Raw genomic sequence first — 25,487 nt, forward strand, 5'->3', positions numbered from 1 at the left:
TATATTATGAAGGGTCATTTTTAATTTACACTGCTTAAACTTGGATGTGATAATAATGAAATTAGATCTGAAATTAGATCTGGATTGTATTTCTTTTCCTGTAATCTCAGGCTTTTGTGGCTTATCTTTTCAAAATAAGAATGTTAAATGTAGGCTATATCCAATATGGTATATATCTGGAGGATACTGAAAGAATTCATCCATATTAGGGGTCACCAAAGAAGGCCTGTGGGCCACATCCAGTCTGCCCCCTGTTTGTATAAGTAATGTTTTAACTGGGAAACAGCACTCCGACATTGTGTTTGGCTGCTTTTAAGCTTTAACAGCAGAGTAGAGTAGTTGTGACAGAGACTGTATGGCCTGCAAAGCCTAAAATACTTATTATCTCATCTTTTAGAGGAAAAATTTGCCAACTCCTGCCTATATCAATAAAGTTTTTAAAGGTATAATATGTAAATTGGCACTGGTTTTAGGCAATCTGTAACAGATGACTTAATTCAAGAAATATTTATTGAACAAAGCAATTTTAGGAGGGTGGGTAGCTATTGTCCTTGCCCTTATAGAATTACAATTTAGTGAGAGAGACCATTAATAAATGTGAAAGGCATGATACAATGAAGTGTCATGGAGGTTTATAAGTAGAATGCCATGGGACTACCACAAGCATCACTAAATATCATTGGAGATTTTCTGCTAAACTTCAGTAATATTAAGGCAAGTTGTTCCTTTTTTCTTGAAGGAAACTTTTAAATTGACTTCAATAAGCTGTATATTGGGTTTTTTTAATTTTGCACTCCTGAATATTCACTGAGTTAAACAGTTAAAACCGGTTTCTTCACTGCAACTTTCATGTGCTAGGATATATTGTGAATCTTCAGGAGGAATGTAGCTGTAGTGGTGTAGTCGTTCTCAGTCTCTTTAACCTCTAGAAACCTTTTTTTCTTTGATCATTTCTTAGAACAGGTTCCTCAAAACACTGTGTGAGTACCATGTAATAGTCTCCCAGCCTCAAAGGAGCCTACTTTCCTTGTGTGTATTTATATAATGCTATTGTTGAGTGATTGTACTGGTTGGGCTTCAGGGTGGTAAGAAAATATAAGATAACCCACATTTACACAGTTTCCAAATCAGTTTCCACTTAAAAAAAAAATTTTTTTTTTTAAGTTTTTATTTGTTAAGTAATCTCTGCACCCAACATGAGGCTCAGATTCACAACCCCAAGATCAAGAGTCACATGCTTTTCCAGCTTGAGCCAGCCAGGTGCCCCTCCACTTAGACTTTCTAATCTGTTTGTATGCCACCTTTGTGACACAAAATCACAAACTACTTTTTTTTTTTTTTAAGATTTTTTTTTTAAATTTATTTGACAAAGAGATCACAAGCAGGCAAAGAGGCAGGCAGAAAGAGGGGGACACAAGCTCCCTGCTGAGCAGAGAGCTCAACATGATTCTTGATCCCAGAACCCTGGGATCACAACCTGAGCCGAAAGCAGAAGCCCAGCCCGCTGAGCCACCCAAGCACCCCACAAAATACTTTTTACATTATTGTTTTTATTTTTACAACAACCCTGTAAGATAAATAAGGCAAGTATTTTTATTGCCATCTGGAGATGAGAAAACTGAAAATGACATATACCAGGTCACATGGCTAATAAGTAGCAAAGCTAGAATTTGTATCTTGTTTCTTTGATACTTATTAAGTCCATTGCTTACATTGTTTTCATTTTAAATTTGTAATTCTCTGTGGAAGGCAGGGAGGTGCCTTTTCCAAACTGAAATAGTAAACTAAAGACATAAATGATTTACTCAGTCTTTAGTACTGCTTTTCAAAGTGGCAAATGATTGCCCCTGTATATTCCTATGCACAGTCTTTAGGGAAATACTGAAGTTAAGCATACTTTTCACCTGATGGGTGACCATTTGATTTAAAATATTAACTTGTATAATCCTAGAGTAAGAAATTGAATCTCTTCCACAAAAATATGGGTTTTCCCTTAGATTTCCTGTGTTTTCTTCCCTCCCAATCTCATCTATCCTAGATTAGGTCATTTACTTACAAAGCCAAATTCCCTTTTTTTTCCTCTTTCAAATATAAAAGTATTAAATCTACCAAAATAACAGAAATGGTATTTGTTACGCATATGATCTAAAATGTCACGTTTCAATTTAAAAATCTTTGAGTTGAATTCTTAAGCTAAAAGATCCAAAAGATGTGAGAAGAGTTTTATGTCCATGTTATTCTCTACCCTCTTTAAAACTTTATCCTAATCAGACTAAAAGAAGTGAAATGCTTCCGTAATTATGAATCAGGTTGTCATGCCAAAAAGTGGTAATTTAAGTAAGAAATGAAATTTCCCTAAAGATAAAATGTAGAAATCTGAAGGGGCACGTGCACCCAAATGTTTATAGCAGCAATGTCCACAGTAGCCAAACTATGGAAAGAGCCTAGATGTCCATTAACAGATGAATGGATAAAGAAGATGTGGTGTGTGTGTGTGTATATATATACACACACACATAATGGAATACTATGCAGCCATCAGAAAACCCAAATCTTGCCCTTTGCAACAACCTGGATGAAACAAGAGGGTATTATGCTAAGCAAAATAAGTCAGTCAGAGAAAGACAATTATCATATGATCTCTCTGATATGAGGAATTTGAGAGGCAGGGTGGAGGGTCGTTGGGGGGAAGCAAGGAAAAAATGAAACAAGATGGGACTGGGGAGGGAGACAAACCATAAGAGACTCTTAATCTCATGAAACAAACTGAGGGTTGCTAGACGGGGTTGCGGGGTAGGGACAGGGTGACTGGCTGGTGGACACTGGGGAGGGTATGTGCTATGGTGAGTGCTATGAATTAGTTTAAGACTGATGATTCACAGACCTGTACCCCTGAAACAAATAATGTATGTTAATTTTTAAAAATGAGCCATCAACTTAAAGAGAAATTAAAAAAAATAGAAATGAGATTTCATTCAGACTTTTGATGGCATTTACTGTAATGGAGACACAGCACAATTGGAGGACAGCGCCTGTGGTAAATAGACTTAACAGCACCTGTGTAAGATGTGGTCTTGAATGGTTAATTAAGATGCTGATCTTGGGACGCCTGGGTGGCTCAGTAGGTTAAGCAGCTGCCTTCGACTCAGGTCATCATCCCAGCGTCCTGGGATCGAGTCCCACATCGGGCTCCTTGCTCAGCGGGGAGCCTGCTTCTCCCTCTGCCTCTGCCTGCCATTCTGTCTGCCTGTGCTCACTCTCCCCCCACCCCGATAAATAAATAAAATCTTTAAAAAAAAAAAAAAAAAAAAGATGCTGATCTTCTAGGACAGAGACCAGAGAGAGATCATTTTTTTTTTTTTTAAAGATTTTTTCTTTATTTATCTGACAGAGATCACAAGTAGGCAGAGAGGCAGGCAGAGAGAGAGGAGGAAGCAGGCTACCTGCAGAGCAGAAAGCCCGATGTGGGGCTCGATCCCAGGACCCTGGGATCATGACCTGAGCCGAAGGCAGAGCCTCAACCCACTGAGCCACCCAGGTGCCCCCAGAGAGAGATCATTTTAAGATTTCATTTTTAAGCAATCTCTGCACCCACTATGGGACTCAAACTTATAACCCAAGACCAAGAGTTGCACACTCTACTGACTGAGCCAGCCAGGTGCACTAGAAGGAGGTAATTTTTAACTCAACAGTTATGTGCCTCCTGTGTTACACATTTCACCTTTTTAACTTTTAGTGAGTAGTCCTAGGGGGTTCTTGATACTTTACATCTTTCAAAAGACGAAGTGTCATTATATATTTATTTATTTGAGACTGTGTGTGAGAGAGAGAGAGAGAATGTGTGTGTGTGTGTGTCTGTGTGTGTGTGTGTGTGTGTGTGTAGGGCAGAGGGAGAAGGAGAGATAGTCTTAAGCAGACTCCACGCTCCACTCAGAGCCTAACATGGGGCTCGATCTCATGACCCTGAGATTATATAACCTGAGCCGAAAACAAAAGTTGAATGCCTAGCCAACTGCACCACCCAAGAGTCCCAGAGGGATATCGTTTCAAATCTGCTTGGGATGGGTAACTTTTCCTATTCCACTGTCTCTTGTCCTGTGGTTTGGACCCTAATATTCTTCAGTTACCTGAGAATGAGATTCCAGTTTTTACAGCAGTCATTTTCAGTGTTGCACAAATGTACCTGCTTCTATGGTCAGTGTTTTCTCATTTTAATATATTTAAACATGATTTTATTTCAGAATCGTGAGCCTCTGATGCCATCTCCACAGTTTATCAAATCTTACTTCAGTTCCTTCACAGATGATATTATTTCTCAGCCCATGCTTAAAGGAGAGAAGTCTGATGAAGATAAAGACAAAGAAGGAGAGGCCTCAGAAGTTAAAGAAAAGTAAGTATATCAAGCATTGTATCTATATTCCTACATGATATTCTCAAGAGGATCCCCAGTGAGTCAAGTGGTTGACTGTATTGGAACAAGGGCACTAACTTGAAAATTGTCATGTAGCTCAGAATCCAGATGCTTTAGTGCAGGGGATATTATAAACTATGAGGAGCTTAGGAGTGCCCTGAAGAGTGACTTCCTTCAGAGTTTTTTCTTTGTTTTCTGCTTGCCTAGCCATTCTTTGGGCTTCTTGGGTTTGCTTCTATAGAGAATAGAAACCAAAGTACAAGATGCTGTGTTTACAACTGGAGGTCAAGTGATGTGATGTGGTATGTAAGTCACATAGTCTGCTTGTCCATTTATATTTATCAGTATGCTTGTCCATTTATATTTATCAGTATTGTGTTTTGGTGGTAAAGCTGTGGCTCTCCTTTCTAAGAGAAGGTACAATATTACTACTAATATGGCAGTTTTTAATGAGTTCTAGAAAAATGGGAATATTGTTCCGTAGCAAAACAGAGTTCTACATCTATAGCATATTGGAAAGTTTGAGGAAACATTGCTTTTGATTTTTGTCTCCTAATTTTCAACCATTGTTGGCCACCTTTTAAGGAAAGATACTATGCATAATTGTACCAAGATATTCAAACTTTAGTTAGTTGATACACAGTCTTTTCAGAAAATTGTAGTTGAGAAGTAAATGTTTAAGGCAATGCCAATAATTTCCTCTTCAGGCTAGGGAATAGTCCTTGCTAGAAAAACTACAATGAAGTTAAAATGCGGGGAATATTAGAATGTAATTATTAATTAAGATAAATTAAGAGAGCTTATAAGATTTTGACTGATAAAGCTTAAATTGCTTGCCAGTTTTCTCTACTTAGGATGTATATAACAAATGAAATGAGAAAATACACTCTTAACTTATGGAACCTTACATTTATAAGACCCCATAGAGGTTAGTTAGTATAAATTTCCTTTTCACATTAAAAATAAAAAAAATCCTTCTACAAGCATCCTCAATAAATGTTATCATCTTAGAAGAATAATGACGTTAGAAGAATAATCATGTATTTTAAAAAGTAAGAAAGTGTGTAGTTTATTAAATGTCCTACTTAATAGAAGACTCTTCCTTTAAATTTCCTTCTTTGATATTTCCATCTCTTCATTCTGGGTCTGTTTATTTAGGTGAAACAACACAGCTTCTGGATGAGAGCCCTTCAGATAATTCTCTGCCTCCCGTCTTGCTCTTTTACAGTGCGTTTTCCACAACAGAGTTTTCTTTACCAAGCACAGATTGGGTCATGTCTCTTAGCTTGGCTTCTGTGACCTAAGCTTAATTATCTCTTATTTCTCTTGTCTTTCTGTTGGTCATAAAATAACTGTTGAGTGACATCAGTGTGCCATATGTTTGAAGGTGAATAAGACCAGATCCTTGTGCAAGTTGCAGATCAGTCAGTCATTAGTTCATCTTTTAACATACATAAATGCTGAAGCCTAGGCGGTAACCCTAGGTTTCTGCTATTCATTCTGCTGTTAACCCTTTTTTTAAACTTCCCAAGACATCAAGAAAAATCCCAGTCCCTGTCAGGAAGCCTGATCTGTTATCCCTCTCCCCACTGCCCCATTCCAGTCCTACACTGGACTAAGGGGTTGTGGGCAGTTGCTTAACTCTAGAAATGCTAAGTGTGGCAAGTTTCAGCATTTGATCCTTTCTTATTAAATAATTTCCTATGTTCATTTTTTTTTTCCAGTTCTGGATATTTAAGGGCCAAACAGTATATGGAAGAAGAAAACTATGATAAAATAATAAGTGAATGCTCAAAAGAAATAGATGCTCAAGGCAAATACATGGCAGAAGCATTATTACTACGAGCTACCTTCTACCTGCTTATTGGCAATGCCAATGCAGCCAAACCAGATTTAGATAAAGTCATCAGTTTGAAAGAAGCTAATGTGAAGGTACCTTTTAAAATGTGTGTGTGTGAAAAGAATTAACTAAAAAGCGTGGCTTTAGCATGTACTGCTAAATTTTTCACATTGACGTTGCCATTCCCCAAAAGGCTGTTTTTATTTTGGAAGCAGCTACACCTAATGATGATTTGATACAGTGAAACTGAAATGTAAATATCAGTGATAGTTATCTTTAACCAGAAAAGGAATTTTTTTCTTTTTTCTATGGCATCTGGTAACTCAGCTTCCTTTTATAACCACTGCCTACTGTATTAGACTATATTTAGATAGGAGTAAGGGTGATATATTAATGTTATAGGCCATACAAGATTGTAAAATGCATTTAACAAAGCACATTTAATCTGAAAGGTTTTATGTTACAGGAATTTAAAAATGGGTTCTAAAAATATGATACAGAGAGATATACTAAAGTAGATCAAAAATTTCTATAGTTGTGTGGTTGGAACAGCTTTTTATGTGTATATAATTATATTCATAATTAAGATTTAAGGGGATCTGTTGAATTATATGAGCCTTCTACTCAGTGTTTTAATAAGACAGAGCTCAGCTACCAGTTAACTAAATTCACTTACTAGTTTGTTAACATCTCTGTTGTTTGTTTTCACCTCAAAATGAATCATTCATGTATGTTGTGGATTGTAAAAGTTGTTTTCAAGGCCTAAGTATTTAATAAACTATCTTAACCTCTTATAAACAAAAGGCATTACAACTAAGTATTTGTTAGAAGTTCCTTTCAAATTGAGGTTTTCAAGTTGAAGATACCTTAGTAATATGACTTTGCATTTTATTTCCTAGTGATTACAAATATCTTCTGGTTTTGTTATAATTATGGGGGTATTCTTATTTGTTTCATTGAAAGAAAATTTACTTTGTCTCAAAACATTTTTTTGGAGAAGAAACCTATTTTTTGCCTTCATGACCATGACTTAATTGTTTTAATGGCAAGTAGTAATGATAACTATCATATGCCCTGTACAAAAATTAACTCAAAATGGATGAGAGACCTAAATGTAAGAGTTCAAACTATAAAACTCTTGGAAGAAAACTTAGGAGGAAATCTTCCTTACCTTGGATTAGGAAATGATTCCTTAGATATAGGAACAATACAAAAATCATCAAAACTAAAAACATTTGTAATTCAAAAGACACCATGAACGAAGAGAAAACATACTCCACAGAATGGGAGATGATATTCCCAAATCATATATCCAGTAAGGTGCTTTTATCCAGGATATATACAGAACTCAACAGTAGAACCCAATTTAAAAATAGGTCAAAGATCTGAACAGACTTTCTCCAAAGAATATATAAATGGTCAATAAGAATATGAAAAGCTGTTCAGGATCACTTGCCATAGGGAAATGAAAACCAAAATTGCAATGAGGTATCACTTTATACCCACCAAGATGGCTATAATCATAAAGATGGACAGTTAAAAGAGTATTAGTGAGGATATGGAAAAATTGGAACTCTTACACATTGCTGGTAGAAATGTAAAATGGTAAAGTCCCTCTGGAAATCAGTTTGGGAGTGCCTCAGAAATTTAAATATATTGAGTTACCATATGACCCAGCAGTTCCCCCTCTAAAGTATATACCCAAGTGAGATGAATATATATATCAACACAAAAACTTGTACATAAATGTTCATAGCAGTATTATTCGTAATAGCCAAAAGGTGGAAGCAACTCAGATGTTCATCAGCCAATGAACAGATAAATTGTGGTCTGTCTTTACAGTGGAATATTACTCAGCCATAGAGAAAAATGACGTATTGACACACGCTATAACATAGATGAACCTTGAAAACCTTATGTTAAATGAAGGAAGCTAGACACAGAAAGGCCACATAATGTACAATTCCATTTATTATGTGAATGTTCAGAACATACAAATCTGTAGAAATAGGAAGTAGATTGGTTTCCAGGGGCTGAAGATTAGGAAGGAAATGGGGGGGAATGACTGCTAATGTGTATGAGGTTCTTTTGGGGGTGATGGAAATGTTTGGAATTAGTCTGATGGCTACACAGCTCTGTGAATATATTAAAAATGACACTTGTACGCTTTTAAAGGATGAGCTTTTGATGTGTGAATTAGACTTCAAAAAAGGCTGTTTTTAAAAGACTAAATTCTAGTAATGACAAACCTCTCATTTTGGTTATGTAGCTTCGAGCAAATGCTCTTATCAAAAGAGGCAGCATGTACATGCAACAGCAGCAGCCTTTGCTGTCTACTCAGGATTTTAACATGGCTGCTGACATTGATCCTCAAAATGCAGATGTTTATCACCACCGAGGACAGGTAAATTAATTTTCTTATCAGGAGTTCTGACCTTTGGATTGAGGAATACGATACCATTTTTGAGAATGTTGTCACAAGTTTCCTTGTATCGTTTCTGATTGCTGTGAACAAAGTATAGTGTTATAGTTTGGGTTGGCATTTATTTAGTCCTATCTTAAATATTTGTCCTTTGAATTTTGGTATTTGCTTATTTAAAAAAAGAGAGAGAGAGAGAGAAGCCTACAGATATTGGCCTGCCAGTTCAAGTTTGGTTTTCAGGTATTTCTGGCTCTTAGGTTTTCAGTGACACTGAAAAATTTACTGAACATTTGAGTTAATGCTAGAATCAACAGGGAATTTCTGTGGGCTTCTTGCTGTAAGGAGATTTTGTCCTGGACTATACCAATAGTACCAAAAAATCTCTTCTGAATGGAGTTTTATAATATGCATATTTGATTTTTAGTAAGGATATGTAGTAATGAAAACCATTCTCAGTTTCAGCCTCACCTGGGAAACACATGGCTTTATTACCTGTTTAACATGGATGGTTTCTTGAAATGTATTAGGGTGGAATGTATAGGCTATCCATATAATAACAGAAAAGCAGCTGCCTTTGACTCAGGTCGTGATCCCAGGGTCCTGGGATCAAGCCCCACATCGGGTTTCCTGCTTAGCAGGAAGGCTGCTTCTCCCTCTCCCACTCCCCCTGCTTGTATTCCCTCTCTCACCATCTCTCTTCTCTGTCAGATAAATAAATAAAATCTTTTTTATAAATAAATGATAGGATTTTCTAGTTCACTGTTTCTAGAAAGTAATTCTACACTGAATAACTACTACATGCATAGCATGATGCTAAACCATGATTAAGAGACACCGTACTCAACTGGTGTGCCTATTATTTTGCATTGTGTATATTTGTTGTGTGTGTGTGTGTGTGTTTTGTTTTTCTTAGCTGAAAATACTGCTTGATCAAGTTGAAGAAGCAGTCGCAGATTTTGATGAATGTATTAGATTAAGACCTGAGTCAGCTCTGGCACAAGCTCAGAAATGTTTTGCATTGGTAGGTTCTACTTTATATTGTATTTTCCTAAACATCATTTTTATTTCCCATTGTTAACAAAAAAAGTATCTCACTGTCCACAAAACCATCATCTCTTTTTCCCCCCAGAGGATGACTACAAGGGAAAAATGTGTTTTGGGAAATAGAAGTGTATTTGCTAATTGAGGTATTGCTCCTGTATTCCTCTGGATGTTTTATTTGAGTTCATCTTGATAAGATGTTTCTCCCTGATTTCATGCTCCCCTAAACAGCACTGTTCTTCCTGGTTTGTTTGTTTTTTGTTTTTTGTTTTTCCATAAGCTAGCACAAAAAAAAACCAAAAGCATTTGAGGAAATACTCTTAAATCGTACCAAATAACTGCTCTCTATCTCACATTGTTAATATTTAGAAACACAAAGCTGAAAATCAACTAAAATAAGTTCATTTTTAGTGAAATGAGATATTCCAGTTAACCCTATAGCCTGAATCCTAAAAGACTTTTTAAAGAAATTGGTCACAAGCACATTTAAATTGTGGATGAAAAATGTTATTAGATGAAGCTTAATAGTAACTTTGGTAAGGTGTAATAAATTATATTAGATTTAAAACTCCCCCATTTATATGCAAAGTTAACTTCTTACAAGTTAGTATGCCTTCTTCTAGATTATTGAACATCTTGAAATTGTATAATGGCAATGAAGTCATAGTTGTACATAGCCTATGGATCCCTGCTCCGGAGATATTTCCTTGGAACCCTTTTAGATGCAGCAAATTAGGTTAGCAAATCACCTGCTTTTCTGGAAATATTTATGTGATTTTGTGTGACTTTCGTAATATGTTAAATTCCACACGTTTTTGAGTTCTTGATTTGACAGGCCTGTTTTGATTGTTTTAAACAGTATCGCCAGGCATATACGGGAAACAATTCTTCACAAATCCAAGCAGCTATGAAAGGTTTCGAAGAGGTCATAAAGAAATTTCCAAGGTGTGCTGAAGGCTATGCACTATATGCTCAGGTAAATGTGATTTTTCCTATTTTTTTTTCAGTTGGCTTTTTTTGTTTGTTTCCAAAATTTAATTTTTTAGAGGTGGGGGAGGAGCAGAGGGAGAAGGCAGGGGAGAGCATCTCAAGCAGGCTGTATGCCCAGAAGAGCCTGATTCAGGGCTTGATCTCACAACCCAGAGCTAAAGTCAAGAGTGAAGCTTAGCCATCTGAGCCATGCAGGTGCCCCTTAAAGATTTCATTTTGAGGTAATCTCTGTACCCAACATGGGGCTCGAACTCAAAACCCAAAATTCAAGAGTTGTGTGCTTCACTGAATGAGCCAGCGGAGCTCCCAGTTTCCAGTCTTTTTAAAGAACTGCATTTATATGCTGAATTTCAGTATGGAAATTAGAAAACAGTTCTTCCCTGGTTGCAGCCTCTGTGAACATGAATGGCTTTGTTCCTGTTATGATTCTCCTGGCTCCAAAACAGTCTTGAATCATCTTAGAGTGACTCCAGTTTGAGAACCCTGGCCCTAAACTCAACATGGGGAAGCTCAAGTTGAGTATTTCCCTCAAGTGTTCATTTGGATTGGATTAGCAAAAGTTAATTACCTGAGGAAAATTTACTCTGTGCAGTTGGTAGGAAGAATGTGATGAAAAGGCTTTTCTTCTTATTTAGATCACTGTCCTTTTAAATGGCTAGATAGGCTGAACAGCTCATTTTAATTCCTCTGTAGTTTGCCAAATCTGAAACCTTTCATTGCTTTAAGATTGAAGGTATGGAAAGGAGAATGTACACTTAAGTTATTTTCACCTTTTAATTGTAGTCTGAAGTCTTTGAAAACTTACTAATTTTAAGTCATCCATTTGAATGAAAATGTTTAGCTTCTTATAGCCGCAGTTAGACTTTCTTCTGTAAGTAAATCATCTCAGAATGTTTTCTCTTAGTCTTTACGTTGGAAGTTGCTTTTGATATATTCATAAACCAGATATCTCAGTATGCTGTGTAATATCTTCTCTTACACTTTTTTATTCCAAAGAAGTGTTTTTCTGCTACCCCAAACATCACAGAAATAGGAAACGTTTAAAAATGACCATGGGAGGGGCGCCTGGGTGGCTCAGTGGGTTAAAGCCTCTGCCTTCAGCTCAGGTCATGATCTCAGAGTCCTGGGATCGAGCCCCGCATTGGGCTCTGCTCAGTGGGGAGCCTGCTTCCTCCTCTCTCTCTGCCTGCCTCTCTGCCTACTTGTGATCTGTCAAATAAATAAATAAAATCTTAAAATGACCATGGGACACCCGGGTGGCTCAGTTGGTTAAGCATCTGCCTTCAGTTCAGGTCATAATCTCAGGGTCCTGGGATCAAGTCCTGCATTGGGCTTCTTGCTCTGTGGGGAGCCTGCTTCTCCTTCTGCCTGCCACTCCTACTCTCTCTTTCTGACAAAATCTTTTAAAAAATTTTTTTAATTAAAAATAAAATAATGGGGTGCCTGGGTGGCTCAGTGGTTTGGGCTGCTGCCTTCGGCTCGGGTCATGATCTCAGGGTCCTGGGATCGAGCCCCGCATCGGGCTCCCTGCTCCGCAGGAAGCCTGCTTCCCTCTCTCTCTCTCTCTCTCTGCTTGCCTCTCTGCCTACTTGTAATCTCTGTCTGTCAAATAAATAAATAAAATCTTTAAAAAAAAAAATAAAATAAAATAAAAATGACCGTCTGTGATAGATTCCTACCTCTAAACCTTTCTGAAAGTTGTTTTTAATTTCTTATATGCATTTTTTTTAAGATTTTATTTCTTTTTTAATTTATTTTATTTATTTATTTTTTAAAGATTTTATTTATTCACTTGACAGAGAGAAATCACAAGTAGATGGAGAGGCAGGCAGAGAGAGAGAGAGGGAAGCAGGCTTCCCGCTGAGCAGAGAGCCCGATGCGGGGCTCGATCCCAGGACCCTGAGATCATGACCTGAGCCAAAAGCAGCGGCTTAACCCACTGAGCCATCCAGGCGCCCCAAGATTTTATTTTTTTGACAGAGAGGGAACACAAGTAAGGGGAGTGAGAGGGAGAAGCAGGCTGGCTTCCTGCTGAGCAAGGAACTTGATGCGGGACTGGATTCCAGGACTCTGGGATCATGACCTGAGCCGAAGGCAGACGCTTAATGACTGAGCCACGCAGGCGCCCTGGGAGCTTTTCTAATTGCATTTTTCCCTGTCACTATGTTGCCTTCAGAATAGCTATGGCTTATTGAGCTATCTTCTTATCAGCACTAATGTTACTAGTCTAAAATTTCTGTCCTTTCCCCTTGTGATTTTTACTTCATGAAATAACATATATGTTACATTATATATAAACAGTTAGATATAATGTAACCTTTTTTTAACTCTCAAGTTTGAGCTTAGATGCAGGCCAAGTCTCAAAGTTAGGTTCAGTGTGAACTGGTATCCCTAAAAGCAAGCGTTTCATTTCTACCATGGGATTTGCCCTAAAGTAGTTGACTGTAGCTGCTTTTTTTTTTCTTTTAGCAACTTTTTGTTTTTTAAAGATTTAATTTATTTCTGATAGAGATAGCAAGAAAGGGAACACAAGCACAGGGAAGCTGAAAAAGGAGAGGCAGGTTCCCCAACTGAGCAGGGAGCCCGGAAATGGGGCTCTCCCACGCCACTGGAATCATGACCTGAGCCAAAGGCAGGTGCTTCATGACTGAGTCACCCATGCACCTCTTTTTATTAACATAAGGAATGACTGATAATAGTTACCACATAACTGAATTTATTCTTCCAACTGAGGACTGTCTTTAAAAATAAGTCCTTAAATTATGAATAAGTGACTTGAGTGTACCTGTGGGAAACTGATATTAGAACTGGAATTGGCACTAAAAGTGGGACTTTCTCTGGTATTCACTGTACGAGATTATCTGCTGTTGTATATACCCACTTGACAAAAAGAAAGAACAGGTAAGAGTTCATATTTACAACAGTGCTTTGTTAAATAAAGATGTAACATTTAAGTGGGTAATGAATGGATAAGTTAAGTAAATTTTAATTAGTGAACAATATACTTTTAATTGCTTTGGCTGACGGTTACCTTAATATAACTTAAGTTATCTCCTCACATAGGCATTAACAGATCAACAGCAGTTTGGTAAAGCTGATGATATGTATGATAAATGTATTGATTTGGAGCCAGATAATGCCACAACATATGTTCATAAAGGGTATGTATGTTTTTGTAGACCTCTTTGTTTCTGTAAGAAACTGTGTATCCTGCATGTAATATGGATATCTTCTGGTCATTAAGAAGGGAAGTGGGGGGACTGATAGTATCAGTGAGTTAACTGACAAATTTCTTAATGCTATATATAGATGCTTCATTGTTAATTTTTAAAATTTTATGTTTCATTCTTACATAGCAGTTGGTAAATACACTGTTTTCACTCTAAAGATTTCAGTTCTGAACATCCTGTCAAATGTTACCTATATCAAAATAAATTTTTCCAGTACTTATGTACTTATCATTTTAAAAAACTGTAGAAAAAGTAAAGCAGCTTTGCAAGGTAAGTTAGTAATAAGAGTCTAGACCTTTGGACACTTTTTTTTATAATAAGGAATTTGGACTATAAAACCAATATAAAATTGAGGGGAAAAATTAATGCTGATTATATACTGTTTTAGATTGTTTTTCCTTGTAAATTCATTGAAGGCAGAAATGGAGCCACGTGCTTATATTCCTATACATCTGACTGCCTTGTTGCATTTGCAGTTTACTTCAGCTTCAGTGGAAGCAAGATCTGGATAGAGGTTTGGAGCTTATCAGCAAGGCTATTGAAATTGACAATAAATGTGATTTTGCATATGAAACCATGGGAACTATTGAAGTGCAAAGGTAACTTCTGTACCTTGTTGTAAAGAAATTTAAGTCAGCTCCATAGATATTTATCTTTATTCTTCTCATTACAAATAGGTTATTATCAATATCCATTAAATTCTTAATGTCATGACTTTTGAAGGAAGCGTCCCTCTAAACTATGTAACTTTGATTTGCCTTCTTTCATTCTTTTCCTGTAAAAGTTACACTTAAAAAGTTTTGTTAAGTCAAGCATATGCATTAGAAAGGAAAATTTGATCTTTCTTTAATATCTCTTACGTGTTCTTCCCTCTTTTCACCTATATTATTTCTGTTGGAGGAAAAAATACCTGAGTGTGCTTAGGCAGTGCAGTGCAGCATAAGGGTTCCTCCCAGAATACAGGAAGATCTAGATCCTGCCTCAAATAAGCAACCAGCCAAGTAACTGGACATGTTAATACATCATCCCTGAGCCCATGAGTTTTCTTAAAAATCAGGGAGCTAGATAAGACTTTTTGCAACTCTTACTGTTCATAACTTCTTGTTTTGTGAAAATATTTTTCCAGCGTTGCATTTGGGGACCACCATTAACAGGTGACAGCTGTTTATGCCATAGAATTTAGTGTCATATACACCTGAATAGTGGCATTGCTGTCCATTTGAGTATCCACTCTAGGCCAGGTACTGAAGCTTGCTTGGATGTTTTTCCAAATTTTATTTCAGATGATCTTTATCCCAGTCCTTATAAAGGTAGGGAGTGTATGATCTTCATTTTAACTAAAGAGTGTAGAAACTGACGCCCAAACTGGTTAACAGGGTTACATAATGATCCAGTAGTATGGATAGGATATTAGCTCCTATATATCACTAATATCAAATTAACTGATCTCATAGGAATTGACAGGGATTATCTTAACTCCCTGTCATTCAGCCCCTCCTGGGTCCTCTCTTTTTAGTGGGCAGAATAGATATAGGCTGGTGAAATTTGTGAAAATTAGATGTAAATATTATTTATTTGCCAGTTTGTTAACGTGAATATTCTTGCACTAGGAAAGGATGGGATACTGGTTCTTAATCTTTTTTGAGGAAGGCTATAGAGTTATTTGTAGAGCCTGGGTTAAGACCCCCTGATACACATTTTGATGGGTTTTCTTGGTATATTAATTATACTTTAAGGAATCCATTCTAAATCCTACCTTACAGGTAAGTAAATGAATGTAAATAAATGAATCAGATTGCCCATTAAACTAGGATTTAGCCAGTCTACTGTCTACCTAATAAGCAAACATGAACTCTGAAAGTTCTATTTTAAAAAACAAGTCTTTAATATAGGCAGATGTTGTGGTAGGAGGTTAACTACAGTCACTCCCGAAGTCTGTTGTATTTCTTAAGAGTTTATTTATTGTAAGATTAAAAGCATATATTCACATATACATGGGTAAGACAAATTAAAATAGTTCTTGATTCTTGGCAAGTATGTAAAGCCTAATCACATCTAGACTGTAGGAGGTAAATTACATTTTTTTTGACCAAGCATATTCATCCATTTACTCAAAAAACAGATACTAATTACCAGGCATTGTAATGGGTTCTGGAAAATTGAGAAGTGCCTATTAAGGATGTAGTTAAGAATATGAATATGTATTCATCTGACTTGCACAGAATGATAGTATGTCTATGGGAAGACGGGACGGAAGGGGAGGATATTTTTCATAAGGATATTGTATTCGAACTGGGCCTTAGAACAGTGAGGATTTGATTAGAGTCAGGCAGAGATGCTGTAAATCATCTCAGTATTATGTGTAGGTAGGAGAGCCAGGGGCCTGGGGGGATCCTGTGTAACTGGAGTGGAGGTGCATAGGTGGGAGTCTGGTGGTAAAAGATGCGGGGAAAGAAGAGGAGTTCACAGAGTGAAGGCCCCTGAATACCATTAATGTTCTCTGAAGTTACGTCACTGCTTTCTAAAGGAGCCTGTATAGTATAGAAACATAGAATTTAGGAACCAGACAAAATCGTAATTTCAAATAAGTTAATTTCTCTAGTCTCACTGTTCTTATCTGTAAACAAATACTACAAAAGGTATAATATAAATACAAAAGGTATAATATAAGTACATAGTATTTGTAATAGTAGCTGATATTCATTGCTTCCTATGTGCTAGGCACTATTTTGTTTCTTACACAGAACCATTTTTTTAGAATCATGAAACTGGGTGGTCAGAAACTTCATTGTATTCTGTGAAATGCTTGTTGGATGTGAAACATTTAAAATTGTTCTTTTAGAGGAAACATGGAGAAAGCCATTGATATGTTCAACAAAGCTATTAACCTGGCCAAATCAGAAATGGAGATGGCTCATCTGTACTCACTCTGTGATGCTGCCCATGCCCAGACAGAAGTTGCAAAGAAATACGGATTAAAACCACCAACGTTATAAAATCAGGGGGAAAGGAGAATGACCCTCTTTTTAGAAGTTTACTCCCTTTTCAACTGAACCCTAAAGACACTGTCATGAACTGTGTTGAATGGTGGAACTTAGTATTTCTGTTTGTGCTATTGTCATTTGTTACATGTTTCATGTTTAGGTGTTGTGGGAGTGGCTGTGGAAGGAAGTTTGCAGTGTTGCAGCTTTATTCCCTGTACAACAAAAGCTTAGAACATGTTAAAGGGATATTAAAGTTGCAAAGAGTACAGATGATAATTGGCCATGCAAATAAAAACTTTGATTTGTTGATGTGACTTTTTTTTTTTTTTTTGGAGGTTGGGGGTTATGTTCTGGATGATTGTGTGTGTGTGTGTGTGTGTGTGTGTGTGTGTATTTTACAGCATGTTGGTTTTTAAATTAACAAAGTAAGTGCTGTAAAATAGTTTTCTTTTGGTTTCAATTAATCCTTTTTAGTTTTTCTTTTAGAAAACAAAACTTAAATGGGGATTTTTATTTTGAAGGCAGCAAAGCAGACCGTTTAAACCACTGTCAGCATGCACAATGTCTGATTCTACAAAAGGTTAGAATCAGTGGCAACTTAATCCTTTTGAACCCATGCAACTCCAATGGATAATGCACATTGTTCTTAAAGTAGCTGGCTTTCAAATAGTAAATCACACAGAAGCAATATACTCTGGTATATATGCTGGAAGACTGAAAATTAATAGGAGAGTGACCCAGACAAGAGGTAAGCTGAAACAGGAATGGGTTTGTAAACTGCCTGTGGCTATTTTCTGTATTAAGTACACTATTTAATAGTGTATTTTTGAAAGAAAATTCAGGTTGGTTGTGTGTATAAAGATGAAGTGTGATGTGTGAGAGTGTATATTAGCTTAAAATTTATAGTGAAGAAAATGTGATTAAAGGTTCCACAAGGATGTAAGTCATGGAGCCAGAAGCATAGTATTCCTGAGGTAATAAGTTTAGTGCTTTAACTATGGCTACATGTCCTTAAAGAATATTAAACCAGTATTTTCAAAGGTGCTGAGGAAGTGTGGAATGCTTTACAGTTTAAGCTAACCTTGATCTCTAGGGCCTGACTGCCCATGTCCAGATCTTTACTTAGGAATACTGACAGATTTTTTTTTTCTTACTTTACCTTTTTACTTAGAAATCACTTTGGGTTTTGTTTGTTTTTCAAGTTGTCACTTATAGACCATCCTTTTGTTTATATGCGGGATTTTTCTGGTGGGAAAAAGGTTGTGTTCTTAAGATCTCTCTTGTTTTGAGATTATTTGGGGTTGGAAGAGGTTTATTTAGGTAAGTTTGAGTATAGTAAAAGAGCAAGCACGCCTTCAGTTAACATTTCAGGAAATGAAATCTAATTAAAGTTTACATTTTTGGGAGTAAAGGAGCATTTTACCCCTCTGTAAGAGGGTACTATATCCCAGTGAAGTCAAAAAGATTTTGTCTATAAATGCTATCTTCTTAGAAACTATAAAATTACCCCTTCCAGAGTCAGAGTTTGGAGGCCCCTAGTGGGGACAATTTAACATAATTTAAGATGGCTTGGATAACAGAAGAGTTTGAGAACTCTGTATTTTAGTTCTTAAATTATGTACCAGCTATCACAACTCCTGGATACAGAAATGTTCTACATCTCCGAATAACCTCTGACTTGAAAGTTTTTATTTGCATGGCTGTATTTACATTAACACTGGTATTTTCTTCAACTGTTCTCCCTTCCTACCCTTTGGGGTGGGGTAGAAGAAAAACACACGAAGGAAACTGAAGCATGTGCCATTCAATACTATCATTCCAAATCCTCATGGACTATTGCTCGTTCTGAAAAATATTTGAAACTGCACTGAAAGCTACATCTGTCTGTATCTTTTCTTTTGTAAATGACCTCACATGTAAATTCACCAAATAAATATTACATTCAAGCTTTTCTATCTGTTCTTTAAATAAAAGGTAGTTTATTCATTTATCATAGTATAGAATAAAACCATAATCATTCTCTGTGGGCTCAAACTAACTGAAAATAGGTGTTAGTATATGAAGCAAAGTAAGTTTTTGGTATGATTAGAGAACATTTTTCCTTAGGTGAAACAAAGAGAGCTGCTGAGAGCTAGCAGATGGGGAGGGAGACAAACCATCAGAGACTCTTACTTGAGATACAAACTGAGGGTTGCTGGGGGCTGGGAGGGGAGGGATAGGGTGACTGGGTTATGGACATTGGGGAGGGTATGTGCTGTGGTGAGTGCTGTGAAGTGTGCAACAGACCTATAAACCTGGGGCAAATAATAAATTATATGTTAATTTTTTTAAAAATCTCAACATGTCACAGGGGGGAAAAAAAAAAAGCTAGCAGAGCCAGCTTCCTTTATTCCTACCTATACTTGGCATGGCAGCCCAGAAGTTTGTGAACCAGACCTGAGCCTTGTGACTAAAGTGATCTTCAAACTGTTTTCACCATTGAGTTTTGAGCACAGCTTGCAACCACTCTGTAGTCTTTCAGAAGGGATGCCTTAAGTTATCTACCCTTTATTAATTGAGGTCTAAATAAAGGCTATGTTTCAAAACAACAAGCAGCTGTTTTGGTTTTAAAACAATTCAGATAGAATACCAGTCCTCTGGAAACTCAAAATTGTAGTTTAAACTGTCCCGGTATATCTCAGCTGTCATCATCTTAAGGCTATTTACAGGCAGGAAAACCATATAGTTAACAAAACCGGGAAACTTTTGAGTATAAAATTATTTAAGTTATGAGGCACCTGGGTGGCTCAGAGGGTTAAAGCCTTTGCCTTCGGCTCAGGTCATGATCCCAGGGTCCTGGGATTGAGCCCCGCATCAGTCTCTCTGCTCAGCGGGGAGCCTGCTTCCTTCTCTCTGCCTGCCTCTCTGCCTGCTTGTGCTCTCTCTGTGTCAAATAAATAAAATCTTAAAAAAAAAAAAAAAAAGGAATTCTTCTGAGTATCTCAAAGTACATACAGCATGTCTTCCCGGGCTCTTAAATTTTGACTAAAAGTGATTTAGGCAATGAATGTATACCTAGGCTACAGTGTTGGGGCATTTGTGATGTAAAAGTGATCATGGTATACTCAACCAGACCAAAAGGCTGCTTTTCACGTATGTGGCAAAAGTTGACACGCCAATATTTCTGATGAATATAGATACAAAATTCCTTAACAAAATATTAACACCAAATCATATAATACATTTTAAAAAATCATCCACCCCAATCAGGATTTATTCTGTGGAGACAGGGTGGCCCAAAATTTGCAAATCAATATATCACATTAATAAGAGGAAAGATAAAAATGATATCATCTCAATAGATGCAGAAGAAGTATGTGACAAAGTACAACATCCATTCATGACAAAAATTCTCAACAACAAGTTTAGATGGAGCATACCTCAACATAATAAAAGCAATTTATGAAAAAAAAAACTACAGGGCGCCTGGGTGGCTCAGTGGGTTAAGCCGCTGCCTTCGGCTCAGGTCATGATCTCAGGGTCCTGGGATCAAGGCCCGCATCGGGCTCTCTGCTCAGCGGGGAGCCTGCTTCCCTCTCTCTCTCTCTGCCTGCCTGTCTACTTGTGATCACTCTCTGTCAAATAAATAAAATCTTAAAAAAGAAAAAAAAAACTACAGCTAACATACTCAAATGATGAAGAATTCATAGCTTTTCCTCTAAGATAAACAAGACAAGGATATCCACTCAACACTCTTGTGTGTCCAGCACGTTATAGGAGGCCTAGCCACAGCAATAAGAAAAAGAAGAAACATCCAAATTGAAAAGTAAAATTTAGACTTTTTGTGGATGGCACAATCCTATATACAAAAAACCCCACCCAGACTCCTCTGAAAAATGACTAGAACTGATAAATGAATTTGATAAAACTGGGATACAGAGTCAACATACAGAAATGTTGTATACACTAAATTAAGTAGCAGAAAGATAAATTAAAAAACAACCTCATTTACAGTTGGATCAAAGAGAATAAAATAGGATTAACCTTAACCAAGCAGGTGAGAGACATCTGCTCTGAAAACTATAAAACGATGAAGGAAACAAAATGGCACAAATATTCCATCCTCATGGAATGGAAGAACCAATCTTGTTAAAATGTGCATACTACCCAGGGCAATCTACAGATTAAATGCAATGCCTATCAAAATACCAACGTTTTTCACAAAAGTAGAATAATTGTAAAATTTGTATAGAACCCAAAAAGACTGAACAGCTACAGCAATCATAACAAAATTGGAGATGTATCACAATCCCAGACTTCAAATTATACTATACAGCTGCAGTCATTAAAACAAGACAGTACTGGCACAAAAAGTCAAATAGATCAATGGAACAGACTAGAAACCAGAAACCAGAACCAAATTCACCCTTACACAGCCATTTCAGTTACAATGGAGTCAAGAGCATACAACATGGGAAAAACAGTCTCTTCAATAAATGGTGCTGAGGAAACTGGACATCTACATGCAAAAGAATGAAACTAGGCCACTTTCTAATACCATACACAAAAAGAAACTCAAAATGGATTAAAGATGAGACCTGAAACCAAAGAACTCACAGAAGAAAACAGGCAGTAATTTATTGGACATCAGCTATCACATTTTTCCAGATCTGTCTCTTCAGTCAAGGGAGACCAAGGCAAAATTAAACTATTGGGACTACATCAAAATAAGCTTTTTCACTGCAGCAACATCTTCCTAGGAACATCGCCAAAGGCAAGGGAAGCAAGGGCAAAAATGAACTATTGGGATTTTATCAAGATCAAAAGCTTTTGCACAGCAGAGGAAACAGTTAATAAAACCAAAAGACAACTGACAGAATGGGAGAAGATATTTGCAAATGACATATCAGATAAAGGACTAGTGTCCAAAATCTATAAAGAACTTAGCAAACTCAACACCCAAAGAACAAATAATCCAATCAAGAAATGGGCAGAGGATGGGGCGCCTGGGTGGCTCAGTGGGTTAAGCCGCTGCCTTCGGCTCAGGTCATGATCTCAGGGTCCTGGGATCGAGTCCCGCATCAGGCTCTCTGCTCAGCAGGGAGCCTGTTTCCCTCTCTCTCTCTCTCTCTGACTGCCTCTCCGTCTACTTGTGATTTCTGTCAAATAAATAAAATCTTAAAAAAAAAAGAAATGGGCAGAGGACATGAACAGACATTTCTGCAAAGACATCCAGATGGTCAACAGACACATGAAAAAGTGCTCCATATCACTCGGCATCAGGGAAATACAAATCAAAACCACAATGAGATATCACCTCACACCAGTCAGAATGGTTAAAATCAACAAGTCAGGAAATGACAGATGCTGGCGAGGATGCGGAGAAAGGGGAACCCTCCTACACTGTTGGTGGGAATGCAAGCTGGTACAACCGCTCTGGAAAACAGCATGGAGGTTCCTCAAAATGTTGAAAATAGAACTGCCCTATGACCCAGCAATTGCACTACTGGGTATTTACCCTAAAGATACAAACGTAGTGATCCGAAGGGGCACGTGCACCCAAATGTTTATAGCAGCAATGTCCACAACAGCCAAACTATGGAAAGAACCTAGATGTCCATCAACAGATGAATGGATCAAGAAGATGTGGTATATATATACAATGGAATACTATGCAGCCATCAAAAGAAATGAAATCTTTCCATTTGCGACAACGTGGATGGAACTAGAGCGTATCATGCTTAGCAAAATAAGTCAAGCGGAGAAAGACAACTATCATATGATCTCCCTGATATGAGGAAGTGGAGATGCAACATGGGGGCTTAAGTGGGTAGGAGAAGAATAAATGAAACAAGATGGAATTAGGAGGGAGACAAACCATAAGTGACTCTTAATCTCACAAAACAAACTGAGGGTTGCTGGGGGGAGGGGGGTTGGGAGAAGAGGGGTGGGATTATGGACATAGGGGAGGGTATGTGCTTTGGTGAGTGCTGTGAAGTGTGCAAACCTGGCGATTCACAGACCTGTACCCCTGGGGATAAAAATATATGTTTATAAAAAATAAAAAATTAAAAAAAAAATAATAAAAATACTCAAAGGACCCAAACAGACATTTTTCCAAAGACAACATACAGATAGCCAACAGACTCGTGAAAAGATGCTCAACCTTACTAATCAGGAAAATGCAAGTCAAAACCACACCTCGTACTTGTCAGAATGGCTAAAATCAAAAAAAGGAAATAAAAAGTTTTGGCAAAGATGTTGGGGGGAAAAAGTCATCCTGCCCTGTTGGGAAACTGGGTGTAGCCACTGTGGAAAACAGTATGGAGTTTTCTCAAAAAATTAGAATTACCATATGATCCAGTAATTCCACTCCTGGATATTTACCAAAGAATACAAAAACTAATTTGAAAAAATATATACATCTCTATGCTTATTGAAGCATTATTTATAATAGCCAAATTATGGAAGCATAATTTATTCAAGATAAATGAATAAAGAAAATGTGTATATATATAGTGGAATATTACTGAGCTATAAAAAATGAAAGCATACCTTTTGTAACAACATGGATACATCTAGAGGCTATAATGCTAAATGAAAGAAGTTAGAAAAGGACAAATACCGTAAGGTTGCACTCATTAAGAATTTAAGAAACAACAAAGAAAAAAGAGACCCAAAAGCTGACCCTAACTATAGAGAAATAGTTACCAAAGGGAAGGTGGGAACTGGGGGGTGGGAAGAGATGGGTAAAATAGATGAAGAGGATTAAGAGTACACTTACCATGATGAGCACTGAATAATGTACAGAATTGTTGAATCACTATATTTACACCTGAAAGTAACACTGTATGCTGATACTGAAACTAAAAGATTTTTTTTAAAAAGATGCAGTATATATATGTGTATGTACATGTATATATGTAATTCCACAGAATGGAATATTACTCAGCCATAAAAAATGAGATCTTGCTATTTGCAACAATATGAATAGACCTAGAGGATACAAGCCTACGTGAAATTAGAAACACAAATAGCATGATTTCTCATATGTGGAATTTAAGGAAAAGAGATAAGAGTTAAACAAAACAAAACAAAAATTAATGATTTCCAGAGGGGAGCTGGGTATTGGATGAGTGAAATAAAAGGGATTAAGACTACACTTAGCTTGATGAGGTCTGACAAATGTATAAAATTGTTGAATCACGGGATGCCTGGGTGGCTTAGTGGGTTAAGCCTCTGCCTTCGGCTCAGGTTATGATCTCGGGGTCCTGGGATAAAGCCCCGCATCGGGCTCTCTGCCCAGCAGGAAGCCTGCTTCCTCCTCTCTCTGCCTGCCTCTCTGCCTGCTTGTGATTTCTGTCTGTCAAATAAATAAATAAGTTTTTTAAAAAAACTGTTGAATCACTATATTGCACATCTGAAACTAATATAATAGTAAAGAAAAAGTTGAGATGTCACTGCCAGTACATAGAAGAAACATCAAAAGGAAGACACTATTTCCAAACATTTTAAAAAGTATTAAAAAAAAACAGGTGATATGAAAATAACTATGTTCTGGTTTATTTTAAGGTGACAGTGCACAAATTCTATTGGGGAGGGGCATTGAAAGCTATTATTCTTAGACCATTCTAGATGGTCTTCATGCTAGAGTTCATTCAAGATCCTGCTGATCACTGGGACAGAAATCGTGGTGCCTAGCCCCAACAAAAGGAAGGGAGGGAGTTAAAAGTGGGAATAGGTTAAGGAACAACATGACTACTGCCTTTGAGAGCTCAGACAGCTTAATTTTTCCAGTTCTTTTGTTGGCACTAGAAGAAAACAGGACTCTGTGCAAGGGTTGTCCTAGAGGCCATGGGAGGGCTCAGCAGAGAAAGCTCATGGAGCAAATGTGGAGGAAGAAGACCATGACTAAAATGTACTCCTGGGCATCATTTTGGAGGATGGAAAGTTTAAAGCAAAGGGGACTAGAGAGAACAGATGAGTTCTCCGCAGAGATATCCCCATCATCGAAATTATAAATGAACTGCTACATTAAACATCTTGTACCCAATTTTATTTCAGCATGTCTGCTTTATATCAAGAACTGTGAAGGATCTAAGATTTTACCATTCTTGCAAACAATTTGCCATTCTTATAAATTAGTTTCACGAATGATGGCAAAAGACTTGAGATCCTAGGTCAGAGACAATGGACTTAATTACTTAAGAATGGCAAGCAACATGAGCTTCATGTTTGCTTTGCTTCCCTTGTACCCCAAATACTATGGAGATGACCTGAAGTAATCTAGATGGATGCTGCACAGGCAGTGGGATAGTGTCACAGATGAAAAACTCAGAGCTTAAGAAAGAATCTTAATGAGCTGACTGCAAGCAAATATGTCTGACTTTGGGGGAAACATTTTTCTTACACTGGTTTACGAACAAACCTGTCCTATTCTCCAGAAAGAGACATTCTCTACCTTCCTAAACCATTCACTATACAAACTTTTTTGAAAGGACACTCTGGAAGAAAAGCTATCAATGCCTCTGTTCACAAGACAGAAACTTAGAGACTCACCAAGAAATGACTACCTATCTGTACATGTTTT

The 25,487-nt window shown here is 37.2% G+C and overlaps 1 protein-coding gene across 1 annotated transcript in view; it reads left to right on the forward strand.

Moving 5' to 3' along the window:
• The window catches only part of TOMM70 (translocase of outer mitochondrial membrane 70), a 32,782-nt gene extending 15,555 nt beyond the window's left edge, over positions 1-17,227 (forward strand). The window contains exons 5-12 of the mRNA XM_032350940.1: positions 4,242-4,390; positions 6,136-6,343; positions 8,521-8,655; positions 9,587-9,694; positions 10,574-10,690; positions 13,768-13,865; positions 14,411-14,533; positions 16,777-17,227. Of these exons, the coding sequence (XP_032206831.1) occupies positions 4,242-4,390; positions 6,136-6,343; positions 8,521-8,655; positions 9,587-9,694; positions 10,574-10,690; positions 13,768-13,865; positions 14,411-14,533; positions 16,777-16,930 (1,092 nt within the window). The 3' untranslated portion in view covers positions 16,931-17,227. The remainder of the gene's footprint in view (positions 1-4,241; positions 4,391-6,135; positions 6,344-8,520; positions 8,656-9,586; positions 9,695-10,573; positions 10,691-13,767; positions 13,866-14,410; positions 14,534-16,776) is intronic.
• Positions 17,228-25,487: the final 8,260 nt, after the last annotated feature.

Source organism: Mustela erminea, chromosome 1 (assembly GCF_009829155.1).
Source record: "Mustela erminea isolate mMusErm1 chromosome 1, mMusErm1.Pri, whole genome shotgun sequence".
In the NCBI taxonomy this organism is placed as follows: domain Eukaryota; kingdom Metazoa; phylum Chordata; class Mammalia; order Carnivora; family Mustelidae; genus Mustela; species Mustela erminea.